Source organism: Vigna umbellata, chromosome 1 (genome assembly GCF_029865625.1).
Source record: "Vigna umbellata cultivar VRB3 chromosome 1, Vumbellata_1.0, whole genome shotgun sequence".
Taxonomy (NCBI): Eukaryota; Viridiplantae; Streptophyta; class Magnoliopsida; order Fabales; family Fabaceae; genus Vigna; species Vigna umbellata.
The window spans coordinates 47835926-47849634 of record NC_142165.1 but is presented as its reverse complement, the minus strand read 5'-3'; the positions used below and the strand labels follow the sequence as shown (position 1 = coordinate 47849634).

General features: G+C 31.1%; 1 protein-coding gene across 1 annotated transcript; it reads left to right on the top strand.

Moving 5' to 3' along the window:
- The first annotated feature begins 6168 nt into the window (after positions 1 to 6168).
- LOC124831464 (paramyosin) lies at positions 6169 to 11502 on the top strand. Its single transcript, XM_047305456.2, has 5 exons — positions 6169 to 7957; positions 8052 to 8128; positions 8312 to 8423; positions 8624 to 8740; positions 10858 to 11502. The coding sequence occupies exons 1-5, from the start codon at positions 6611 to 6613 to the stop codon at positions 11209 to 11211; spliced, it is 2007 nt and encodes a 668-aa protein (XP_047161412.1). The 5' UTR covers positions 6169 to 6610; the 3' UTR covers positions 11212 to 11502.
- The last annotated feature ends 2207 nt before the right edge of the window (positions 11503 to 13709 follow it).

Genomic DNA, 13709 nt, shown 5'->3' with positions numbered 1-13709 from the left:
TATCTATTTAGTTTTTAAATTATGGTAAAATTGGATTTTGTTAATTTTTCAAAATTTTATATTATTTGATTTTTAAATTTTAAAAATAAATACATGTAGTCTTCGTTACTAAATAAGGTTAATAATTTGCTGATATGACAAACAATAATATCATGTGTGTCCAAATGTTAACACGTGTGTCCAAATGTTAACACGTGTGTCTATATCAGAATATATACACAAAAATGATTACATTTATTTTTAATCTTTTAGAATTAAAAAGAAAAATATATTTCCTAATATTAGATAACTTTAACTCGACTAAAAAAATATTATACATATTTACATATAAAATATAAAAATATAAATTGAAAAAATTTGTGACCAATATATTGCTTATAAAAATAAAAACGTAAAAGATTATTTTTTTCTTTTTGCAATTTTGTATGTTTTTAATTTATTTTTGTTCCTTTTATATTATCTACAATTTAAATGTTTCTACTACATTATAAATACATATTATCACTACATTTTTCATTAACTATTTTTATAAAAAATGTCCAAAAATTGAAATTTTAACATTGTTTATATTTTGATAGAGGATAAAAAATAATAATATTTTAAATAACAATTAAATTTTATTGATTTTTTTATTATAATTTCATCTCATTTAATTTTACTATTTTGTATTACAAAAATTTTAATATATAAAAAATAAATATTTAAAAACATATGGAGCCACCTACCCGTATGTTTTTAAGTAAGATTATGTAGTTATGGTTGTGTGAAAAACAATTATAAATCTATTATTTTAATATTTTTTATAATAAATAACCAAACTAATTGCACTTCAACCAAAAAAATAATATTAATATGAAAATTTACTTTATAGTTAACTAGTAAAAACATATCTACTATGAGTTAACGGGTATAAACATATCTATTAATACTTATATATCTATTAATACTTTTATATATATATATATATATATATATATATATATATATATATATATATATATATATAATTCTATTTTATTCTATTGAATTCAATTTTAATTTTTATAATAATTTTATTGTTTTAATTGTTATTTCATTTGAATTTCAACTATATTTAAATTTATATTAGGTTTATTGGAACAAATATTTATAATTATTTTGAAAAACAATAAGACATTTTATCTTTTATACGTTAAAGAATAAAGTGTTTGTAATTTTTTTAAAAAGATAAATATGTTTTAAGTTATTTACTCTAATATAATATAAAATTGAAATTTGTTTTTGTCTCAAACTTCAAATTATTTTCATTTCAAAACTTTACTAATGAATGGATGTAATTGTCATTAAACAACGTTAAATATTTGTGGAGGTGACAAACAACACTGTCACGTGTGTTATTTGCTGATGTGGACACACACGTGTGAACTTAGTTTACCATGTCAACAAATTATTATCGTTATTTGGTGATGAGGACTACATCGATTTGTTTTTAAAGTTTGGGACAAAACAATTTCAAAGTTTAGAACAAGAACGACATACAATTTCATGTCATAATTTAAGGATTAAAAACATGTATAACCATTTATTAAACTATTGATTTAATAGTTAACTAGTGTATACTTGTGTGGTCGTGATATATTTATTTGTTTGAATAATAATATATATATAAATGTTAAATATGTTTTTAGTCCCTAAATTTTCACGCATAGAATCGTATATGTTCTGAATGAATTGTGTGTCTAATGCAAATAAGACAACATGTATTTATAGCATAATACATATACGCCTAATTATCTCAAAATTTATAACAACTTATTTTATTCTAACACAACCCCCCCCCCCCCTCTAAAGCTGGAGGATATATGTCGTATGTATCGAACCTGTTACAAATGACAAAATTAGTAGTGATTTCTCTAAAGAACATCTTTTCTGTAACAAAGTGACAATCAATTTCAATGTGATTGGTTCTTTCATGAAAAAATGAATTTGATGCAATGTGAAGTGCAACTTGATTGTCACAAATAAGCCTTGGTTCATGGATGTCTCTTATTTTTAGTTGTAGAAGTAGTTGCCTAAGCAACGTAAGCTCACAACTGGTTGTTGTCATAGCACGATATTTTGCTTCTGCACTTGATCTAACAACTATATTTTGCTTGTTGCTTCTCTATGATATAATGTTTCCTCCGATAAGACCACAATACCTAAAAGTGGATATTCTATATAATGATGATCTTGCCCAATCTGCATTTGAGTAATAAGTGAGCTTAGAACTGACTTTGTCTTCATACAATAATCCTCATCTTGGAGCCTTTTTTATGTATCGAAGAATACATGTCACATCATCCCAATGATTATCACAAGAGCCTTTAGAAATTGGCTTACCATACTAACCGCAAAAGTGATGCCAAGTCTGGTGATAGTGAGATAGTTGAGTCTGCCTACCAAGCGACGATATCTTTTTGGGTCTTTCAATGGCTCTCCTTAACTCGGAATAAGCTTGATATATGGATCCATAGAAGTATCACAAGGATGAGAATAAAACATAGCAGTCTCAGTAAGAATGTTCATGGCCTTAAGTTGATTAATGACAAATCCAAAGGCAGATTGAGCAACTTCATTGCTTAAGAGATATTTTAGACGGTCCAGATCTTTAGTATGAAATTATTGTGAAAGGTGCTCTTTGAATTGTCGAATCCCAGTCTCATTGTTGCTTGTGATAACAATGTCATCAACATAAACAACAAGGGAAATGCATTTGCCAAAAGCAGAGTGAAAGGAAAAGATAGAATGATCAGTCTCACACTTGGTCATGTCAAACTGCATCAAGATAAAACTAAAACAACCAAACCAAGCCCGAGGAGATTGCTTCAAACCATAAAGAGACCATTGAAGCTTACAAACAAAACGAGAATCGTCGGAACAAGAAAATCAAAGGGTTGATTCATATAAACTTCTTACTGTAACTCACCATGTAAGAATTCACTTTTAATATCTAGTTGATGAATATGCCAATGATGAATAATAGCCATAGCTAGAAAGAGATGAACAAAAGTTATTTTGGCCATAGGAGAAAAGGTGTCACCATAATAGAGACAAAAAATATGTGTATATCCTTTGGCAACCAAACGAGCTTTTAACCGATCAATATGACCATTAGGTCTAATTTTCATTGCATAAACCTAAGGACAACCAATAGTTTGCTCTCCAAGAGGTAAAGGAACAAGGTCTCAAGTTCCATTGCAATGTAAGGTTGTCATCTCCTCTACCATTGCCTGTTGCCAATTGGGATCAACAATGTTTTTACCTGTAGTCTTAAGAATAGACACAAAATCCAAAGAAGAAACATGGGAGAAATATGATGGAGACAAAAGGATGATAATTAATTATAAAAGCATAGAGAGGGTTGGGATTACGAGAGGAACAAATACCTTTTTGTATCTTTTTGTACCGCAAGAGGAAGTTTAGGTGTAGGAGGCATGGGCAAAAGGGCAATTGGAGTAGGAGATGATGCTGGAGGATTAGTAGAGTGAGTCACAATAGGAGTTTGTACTCGTCTGTGGTATTCAAGCATAGGACATTGAGAAGAAGCAATCACCTGAGTCAAAATAGGCGAGACTTCTGAAGGTTCGACTATAAGATTAACATCCAATATAGTGGAAGTGTAAAAGGGGTAGTCTAAAAAAAAGGTGACATTAGCATAAACTATAAACGTTGAAGTTGAGGGAAAAAAACAATGATAGCCTTTTTGAAGGTGTGAGTAACCATGGAAAATACATTTAAGTGATTTGGCATAAAGTTTATCTTTACTTGGAATACGGTCATGGACAAAGATAGAATGAGAAACCTGATTATTAAGGACGAAGGAAGGCATGCAGTTGATAAGATAACATGTTATAATGGCATCTCCCCAAAAGCGAAAAAGAATACTATGGTGAAGAAGAATGGTAAGGGCAGTTTCAACCAAGTGTTGATACTTTCTTTCAACGATACCATTTTATTGGGGTGTGTGAGAGCAAGATGTTTGATGGAGGATACCTTGTGAACTTATAAAAGACTCAAATTGGAAAGACATATATTCACGAGCATTGTTAGTGCATGAAATTTTAATAAAGGTGCCAAAGTGATTTTGAATTTTAGTCGAGAAACATTGGAAAATAGAAAAAACATTAGAACAATTTTTAATTATGAATAACCAAGTACATCGAAAGAAATCATCAATGAAAGAAACGAAGTAAGAAAAACCCAAAGTAGAATTGACATGACTATAACCCCAAATATCAAAGTGAACTAAGGAAAAATGTGATACAACACTTTTATTGACTTGAGTACCATATGTATAACGAGTGTGTTTTCCTGATTGACAAGACTCGCATTGAAAATATGTACTGTAAGACAGATTGGAAAGCATGAGATGCATTTTGGAAGAACTAAGATGACCAGAGCATTAATGTTCTAAAGCTTAAGACACACTGGAGATACAAGAAACAAATTGTGACAAATATTATAATGCACGAATTCTTATTACAAAGATGTCATTAGTCAACATATGCATTACCCCCTTCATATTAAGTTGTCATTAAATCTACAATAATCTCATATAACTTAGAAATTCAGGTCATGGATAATTTAAAAACTCATTTTGTGCTAATATTCTGATACACTTTTTAGAAACAAAAGCATAACAAAAACTTTAAATTTTAAAATGAACAATACTTTTTGGTCCCTTAGTCTTCTATTGAAAAATGAACTCTCATTTCTCCTCATAGGTCGAGCAAGGTTTATTTAATATATTTAATAATTTTATATTAAAAAAATTGAAGTCGAACTTTAAACTTTATAAATTGATTAAAAGTTTGTTTTCAATAAAATTTTGTTTTTCTTAAAAAACAAACAATGTGGAGTGTTTAGTATATTTAGAAGGTGATAATAGTCTTAGAAGAATTTTAGATTTATTTAATGTTATTTTTTTATTATTATCAAGTTATATATATATATATATATATATGTATATATATATATATATATAAAAGATAATTTTGAAGTTCTAAACTTCTAGTAAGAAAAGATTTAATATTTTGATTTATAGTGAAATGAAAATGAATATATATTTTGTAATATAATTTTTTTATTAAATAATGCTGTATGCCATATTCGTTTATTTTTTATATTAATCATATTTGATAAGTAAATATATGATAATATATATTCAAAATAACATCAAATATCAACTTATTATATTATGCTTGTTTAAATATTGAAACTTTTACTCAGTTTTTTAAAATACTTTATTCCATGATTGTTAAACCTGACTATTTTATATTTATTTTCATCCATATATGTATTTTTGTAATACTTATAGTTTATAGTTTTGTGTTCATACCTAGATATTCTGTTTCATTTAAGATAAACAGTGGAATATTACATTATGAAGTAACATTAACTGAATATAAGTACTAATTAAACATATACAATATTTTAAAAAATATATTATCAATCGATAATATCTATATCTATATATGTAAATAATTTTCTTTTATCAAAATTTATTTTCTAATTTTACCTTTTAAATAATTTTTTTAAAATAATATAATTATTTTTATTTTTTTAAATAACTTTTTTTTAAAATTTAATTTTTTATTTGATTTTTTTAGAACTTAATAATTTTTAATTAAAAAGTTATCTACAAAATTATTTATATTTAATTTTATAAAACTATTTACATTTAATTTTGTAATTATAATATTAAAAATAATAGTAATTTTATTATCTCTATTATCATAAAATAGAAACGAACATATATGCATGTTTTCATTAATATTATGTATACACATATTTATTTATTCAAAATTTAATTATATATATATATATTTCAAAAATATGCATAATCTAAAAATTTTAATAAATATAGTGTTGTAAGTAACAGCACCAATTGTTATGTTTAATAAAATTAAGAGATAAAAATTCTGTAACAAATTCAAATCAAAATTATACATAATTAAAAACTAAAATTAAAAATATTACCAATAAATGTTACTATTAAACCTAATATTCCTTACTGAATGAATGAGCACTCTCCCCCAAATACACGTTTCATTTAGTCATTTAGTCTATGTGTGTTCACATTCGAAACCAACTTTCCTTTCGTTCTTTTCACCTACCATCACTCCAATCTGCTGGGTTCGCGCCCACCATTGCCATCGTCATTAGATCAGGCCCGTCCAATCCTAACGTGGCGAAAAACTCCTCCTTCCCACCCATGTTACCTTCTTTTCTTTTCCCATTTTAAATATATTTATTTATTCTCTCCATTTACACATTCATCATCAAGTAGAAAACAAAATAATCATTCACCAATGGTTTTATTTTAGCACCCTTAATTTTGATTTGAAATTCTAGAAAATAAACAAATTCTCAATCGGAAATTCCTAAATTCTTCAAAACCTGACTGGTAGGTACGTTCTGGCGGTGTTTCTTCGTCAATCTATAATCATCAGCAACAATAAGCATAGCTGAAGACGATTTTACATTATATTAGAGTTTCTACTTACTACTCCATCAATATTGCGTCGCTCCAATTTCTAGGGTTTATCATCACATATATAGTTCTGTCATATATATGTTATTAAATTAAATGGCCGGCGCCGGCGACCTAGATTCCGATGCAGTGCTCAGTGACGTTGAGGACGACGGAGGTGATTCGATTCCTGTAGAGACGAAGGCTCCCTCCTCAGGTGATGTCTCCGTCGAGAAACTCCGGGAGGTTCTTGCAGAACTCGATCGGGAGCGGCAAGCGCGCGTTGCCGCGGAAAATACGAAGTCCGAATTACAGGTTTCGTTCAACCGATTGAAGACTTTGGCTCACGAGGCTATAAAGAAGCGCGATGAGTTTGGCCGCCAGCGAGACGACGCCGTTCGCGAGAAGGAGGAGACGGCGAAGCAACTTGAAGAAAATAAGAAGCAACTGGAAGAAACGACGAAGGAACGCGACGCGCTGCGATCGGAGATTGGGAATTCGAGCCACATGCTCGTCACTGGCATGGAGAAGATCTCGGCGAAGGTGAGCAACTTCGCCGGCAGCGCGCTGCCGCTTCCGAGGTCGCAGAAATACACGGGAATGGCGGCGGTGGCGTACGGCATCATCAAGCGCGCCAACGAGATTGTAGAGGAGCTTTTGAAGCAGAATGAAGCGGCTGTTAAGGCTAGGAACGAGGCCAGGGAGCAAATGGAGCAGCGGAATTACGAGATTGCCATTGAGGTTTCTCAGCTTGAGGCCACGATTAGTGGCTTGAGGGATGAGGTTGCGAAGAAGGTTTCGATTGTTGAGGATTTGGAGAGGGATTTGGCTGTTAGGGACAAGAGGCTGAATGAGGTTGCGGAGAATTTGAGTAAGGAGCAAAGTGAGGCTTTGCAATTGAAGGACTTTGTTGGTGAGTGTGAGGACAAGTTGAGTAGTTTGGAGTCTCGAATAGAATCCCAGAGACCTTTGTTGATCGACCAGTTGAGCCTTGTTTCCAAAATTCATAACCAGATTTGCAGTGTTGTTAAGATAATTGATGATGATGGCACCGAGGAGCTATCTGAATCTTTGTTTGTTCCGCAAGAAACAGACGTTGAGGAGAATATACGGGCCTCTTTGGCTGGGATGGAGTCCATATTTGAGTTGACTAAAATTGTTGTTCAGAAAGCAAAGGAAGTGCTTGAGGAGAAGAATAGTGAGATCAAAAGTTTAGATGAGACGGTGGCTCGGTTGGTTAGAGAGAAGGATCAAATTGGTTCTTTGCTTCGAAGTGCATTGTCCAAGAGGATGGCAATCGATCCATCATCTAGAAAGAATGAGCTTTTTCAAGCTGCAGAGAACGGGTTGAGGGAGGCTGGAATAGATTTCAAATTCAGTAAGCTTCTCGGAGATGGAAAAGTTGCAGCTTCAAATGAGAAGTTGGATAGAACGGAAAAAGAAGAGGATGAAATATACTCTTTGGTTAAGCATCCATTACTCTCTACTTTTTAATGAAATTAGCATTTTGCATTTTGAAGACTCCCTCATGAATTCTTTATGGACGCATTGTGTGCAGGCTGGTGCTTTGGAGGATGTTGTTAAGGCATCTCAGCTTGAGATCATTGAGCTGAAGCATACAGTGGGTGAATTAAGGTATATGACAAACAATAGAATTAAATCGCAGTTGTTTGATATTCATCTAGTTTAAAGTTTGATGAAGGGAAATCATACCCCTTGATACCACTTACAGTCGACTGAAAAACTTGCATGTTTGCAATTTCCAGTTGTGTTGACATCATAAATTTTTTTCTTTGCATATTGCTTGACTGCATTAAGGGCAGAGTTGAGCTTACTTAAGCAGCATGTAGAAGCTCAGGCCAAGGAGCTTGACCAAAGAATGCATCGGATAGAGGAACTTGAAGAAAAGGAGAGAGTGGCAAATGAAAATGTAAGCTTAACTGTGTTTTATATAAGTTTAATTTGATCTAGTTCCTTAATCGTTGGCACTTTTATCCTTATGTAGGTATTTTTGTCGAATGTAGAATTTGTTGTTTGTGTATACCCCTTAGTCCATGGATAATTTGTTAGGGACATTTGATTGTTTATACATCTGTCACGAGGTACCAACTTGGCCTATTTGTAATACAGATTGAAGGGCTAATGATGGACATCGCCGCTGCTGAAGAGGAAATTAACAGATGGAAAGTGGCAGCAGAACAAGAGGCTGATGCAGGCAGAGGTGTTGAACAGGAATTTGTCTCACAGGTATGCTATCTATTTTTCAAATATTCATAGACTTGCTTGTTATAGGTAAAGGATGTGACCGATTTTTTTTCTACTTTGCCCAATATGCATAGAGTTTAATGTATTTGAAATTTAATTTACGATATTTTGGGTGCTAGTTGAAACTTTATCTTAGAAAGTGGATTTAGGCTTAATTCACTCCTACAATGCAAGATGGGGTTGCCAACCACTTGTATACTATTATTTGGCTGTATCTTTAGTCAATGTAATATCTCTAATACTCCTTTGTATAGAAGGGACTTAGAAAGCGGGTTTTAGGTACTTATATATTACAATTTAACTCTATCTCTAGTTGCTGTGAAATTTTCTACTCTTAGTCATGTTCAATGAGGAAGTCAGGGCTTCAAAATTTACTGTTAATTATCCCCTTTCTTTTATTGTTGAAAAATAATCCTAGCATTTTCCAATTGAAAACACATGTTCAATGTAAATATAAGATTTAGATTAATTTGATCACACATCCTAGTTACATTAAGCAAAATCAATTCTACCCTACTTTAGGACATGTTTGGTGTAATGTTTTTATCTTGGTCATTGAGGGCCCAGCACAACTCTCCTCCTTAACTCCAACTTGAGACCCCTAGCTGTCAAGAACATGGGTGGAGCTACCCATCTTTGAAACAGATAACAGATGGACCTCAACTGTAATAGCTAGTAGCTTGCTGCTAGTAGTCATGAACCATCTGAAAAGCTTACATGATTACATACCTTACATGTTCGCTCATATGCAAGAACCTTTGGGTTTAATGCATGGATATTGTGCAGGCTCGAGGATAGGATTCTCAACGAGAATAGCTTAACCAATCATGTAAAACACAGTAGTTGCTAGTTTGTTGTGATCGAGTCCAGTGAGATGTTTGGATTGTTAAAATGGTTGCAAATGGTACCCGCTGAGTTGTTAAGGAGCCTTTGGCTGGAGTGAAAGTCGTCCACATTCTCCTATTCCTTAATTTTGTCTCCTTTTTGAAGTTAATGTCTCTAATACTTAAGAGCTATCACATTTCCTTTATTGTGCTGAAATTTAAATTTAAATTTCTTAGTTTAATTATATGGGATCTCTAACTAACATTTTGGTTTTTAACCAAGCCAAAGGGTGTTCTGTGATTCGTGTAGCTGATATCATCTAGTGGGATAACATTTCATTGTTTAATAATACAAAACGATTTTGAAATTACTGAGGATGTTATTGATTGCAAAGTACCTATCAAACCTACAGCCAAATTTATTGTACTATTGTATATCCAGCTATACTACACGAGAGAAAGGTTGGGTAACACATGATAATGTTACAATGGATGTGTAGCTATACAAGCAACTATGAAATATGGAGTGATTATATATAAGAAAATTTTTTGTGTAGCACCAATTGAAGAAAATGGACAATCCTTAAGGTAGTTTGAACACAGAATTGTCAAATTGTAGGTTTTATAGTCCCATGAAAAGTAGAGGGAGACAAATAAAGGGCGTTGGAGTAAGTCATCAAGGAAGATCTCACGCTAAACAATATTTTTGTACTCTTGGGTTTTAATCGTGCTGAAATGATATTCATGTAGTCAACATCACTTAAGTGGGATAAAGGGTTGTATTTAGAAGAAAGGGCACTGCAAAAAAAATCTAGAAAACCTGTAAATTCTTTATCTCCACGTCATTGATTATTTACTCCAAGAACTTAAAGAGGCCGTTGGGTTTAATTAACATGATGCTTCTGAATTATTTTCAGTTATTTCATGGAACGTTGCATCATTCACTTTTTTTTCTTCCTGATTTCTCAAACTGGAGCATTCTCTCAAACGCGAGCAAGCTTAAGTTTTTTAATGAAATTGCAAGAATGGTTTATGTGGATTGATATCTTGTTTCCATGAATTCCTTTGCTGGAATAATTTTTGTGCATCCATTGTCTGATGCTGCCTTTGCTCTCTAGAATTATGGTGTCGCTGAGAAATACATTTCTGTAATTACAGCATATTGATATTTTTAGTTGAGATCATACAAAGTCACCTGTTGGTGGTTTTTTTTTCACTTCTAATGCTGTATGTTTTCATTGAATATTCTTGGTCACGTTATATGCAATTCTGCAGTTGGCAGCACTTAAGCAGGAACTTGAAGAGTCAAAGCAATCCATGTTAGAATCAGAGAAGAAACTAAAATTCAAAGAAGAAACAGCTGCTGCTGCCATGGCGGCCAGAGATGCAGCAGAAAAATCTCTTAAGTTAGCTGACTTGAGGTCATCTAGACTAAGAGACAGAGTTGAGGAGCTTACTCATCAGCTCGAAGACATTGAAAACAGGGAAGATTCAAAGGGCCAAAATCGGCCTAGGTATGTGTGTTGGCCATGGCAGTGGCTTGGCATGGACTTCGTTGGATTTCAGCAGCGACCTGCTACACAACAGGAGGCTTCTAATGAAATGGAGCTTTCTGAACCTCTGTTGTAATTGGGCCTTTTCTTGTCTTTTCTTTCTTTCTTTCTTATCTTCTTCTTTTGTGTATCTATGTTGATTTCTTTTGATTCATGTTACAAATTGTAGTTATCCATCAACATACCATCTCTTAAAAAAAATGCCAGCCATGGTGGTTATTGGTTTAGCATTAGGGTCCTGTAAAGTGAGAAAGTAAGTCTCCGAAGTATAAAAGTGAGGGTGCATTCACTCGAGTTAAAGTAGGTTAAGTTCGCCAAGACAGTTTAATTTTAATTAACATAAATGCATCTTCACTTCTTCGCTTTAGGATGAGCTATTTCCCTGTACAATCATGTTGCTGCTGCTTCTGTTATTGCATTTTGGTTACCATTCCGTGAAAGCAATTAACAAATACAATCAGCTTAATATATTTATTTTATTGGTTTGGGTATGATCCTAAGTTCTAGTTGTCGACTTAGTTAAAACCCTTGTTAGCTTCTGTTTGCCCAATTCTTCCATTGAGCGAATCAGCGTTAATTCTGCTTTGGGAGATCAATGGATCCATCAACCTCTCCCTAGTAGGACGTATAATTGGAACAGGTGAATTGCTCAACCACTACCACCACCCTCTGACGGGAGGGCCGTCTTCGACTGATCTTTTCAACAAATATAAACAAAAACAAAGCTTTTTTACTTTGGGCAAAATTTATAGAATATTCTGCATTTTAATTTAGTACCTTTTTTTTTTTTTTTTTACGTTTAACCGTTCACCCTTTTCCTTTCTTTATTTTCTATCAAATCTTTATAAGCTAGTACAGTTTGAACGTCATTTGAATGATATTCAATACTCAAAATCATAATTTTCTTTACCATCACAGTACATTTAATGCTATTCTACTAATTAAATCATGATTTAATTACCTTTATTTTTACTTTTTGTACCAAATATATCCAACATTTTATTTTGCCAATGAAGGCTTTCCAACAATTGTTCTAAACAAACGTCACAAAAGGTGTTCCTCTACTGGGTGGTAATGACTTTTTCCTCCCTTAAACTTTGATGACATTATATTTGAAGAAACCCTTTAGATTAGTCTTATGGTTCACACATTGGCTATAAAGAGAGAGAAACTAGCACTCGAGAGGATCTTGATTCCATTATATCTGTTTAACTACCTATGTTGTACGTAAGACGAGAATAAATATTGGCGTAAGTTAAACCAAATCATGACGTGACTAATAATATGTAAGAGATTTACTTTGATTTCTTATTTTATAAATCAATTTTATTGAATAAAAATAAGATAAATTTGTAATATATAATTAAATGTAAATTGTTTTATAAATCAATTTTATATTTTAGAACATTGAATTAAGTTTAAAATTTATTTTTTTAAAAATATTATGGAATGTTTGTCATGTGATCTAAATTAAAAAGTTGGAACGGTTATCCTTCTTGTAATTGTGGAGAAAATAAATGGTAACAATAACTTTAGGCATTTAATACAAGAAGATATATGGTAACAAGAACCTTTGCCATTTAATTAACACGAGCAATACTAAGGTTAATCCACGAGTATATATTTACTTGGGATGGGTCAGTTACTCATTTTTGTTTGAAGGATACAATCAAACTTGACAAGGGATTTTTGATTCCGTTGAATTATTTTTTTTTAGTATTTATCTAATTTAAATGTAAAAAGGTTAAAATATTAGAATGGTTTTATTTGTTTGAAAATCTCAAATATATTCTCATATTTTTATTGATCACAATTGAGTTTGTATTTTTGAAAATATATATCAATTAAGTTATTTAGTGTTATACATATTAAATATGTATCACGTTTTGATTCGAGTTTTTTTTTTAAATTTTATTTAATATTTTACTTTTTTTTATTTTTTTTATCACGTGTCAAGTAAAGTATTTGTTTTTTTAATTTAATTTTTTATTTGTATTTTTATTTAATTCAGTCTTAATTTTTTCTAAAAAATATTAGATAATTTTATCCTTTTTAAATTAAAACTATATTTAATTTTTATATAAATGTTATAATGATATTTTTATTAAAAATAAAATATTGTTTGAATATTTTTAACAAAATTAAATTTATTTAAATTTATATTTTATAATATTCTTTATTTTTATTTTTTTAATTTTAAATATATATATGTGTTGATATTTTATTATATCAAACTTTAATATTATTTTTTTATTTGAATTTATATTTCAAATAATTGTATACAATTTACCTTGGCATTTTGTCTCATTTTTCGTCCTTTATTTATTTATTTTTATCGAAGAACTAAATACTATAGGGATGAATTTGTTTTCTATCCTACATAAATAAATGAAAGTAATTAATTATAACGGCCTGAATTCACTTATTCTAGATAATGGTAAAGTTTTAATCTTTTAATAATTATTCAACTTATAAGACTTAGGTTTGATAGTTGGGATATAATAGAATAAATAAGATGACTATCATATTATATTATGTTATTATCCCTTTAAAGCCAAACAAAACCTCATCTGC

What these genes read in the sequence shown, in the direction of transcription:
- LOC124831464 (XM_047305456.2), top strand. Translation starts at nt 6,611, where the DNA reads ATGGCCGGCGCCGGCGACCTAGATTCCGATGCAGTGCTCAGTGACGTT. An exon ending in AGGATGAAATATACTCTTTG is followed by an intron (nt 7,958 to 8,051) that starts GTTAAGCATCCA and finishes CATTGTGTGCAG; the next exon opens with GCTGGTGCTTTGGAGGATGT. An exon ending in CATACAGTGGGTGAATTAAG is followed by an intron (nt 8,129 to 8,311) that starts GTATATGACAAA and finishes GACTGCATTAAG; the next exon opens with GGCAGAGTTGAGCTTACTTA.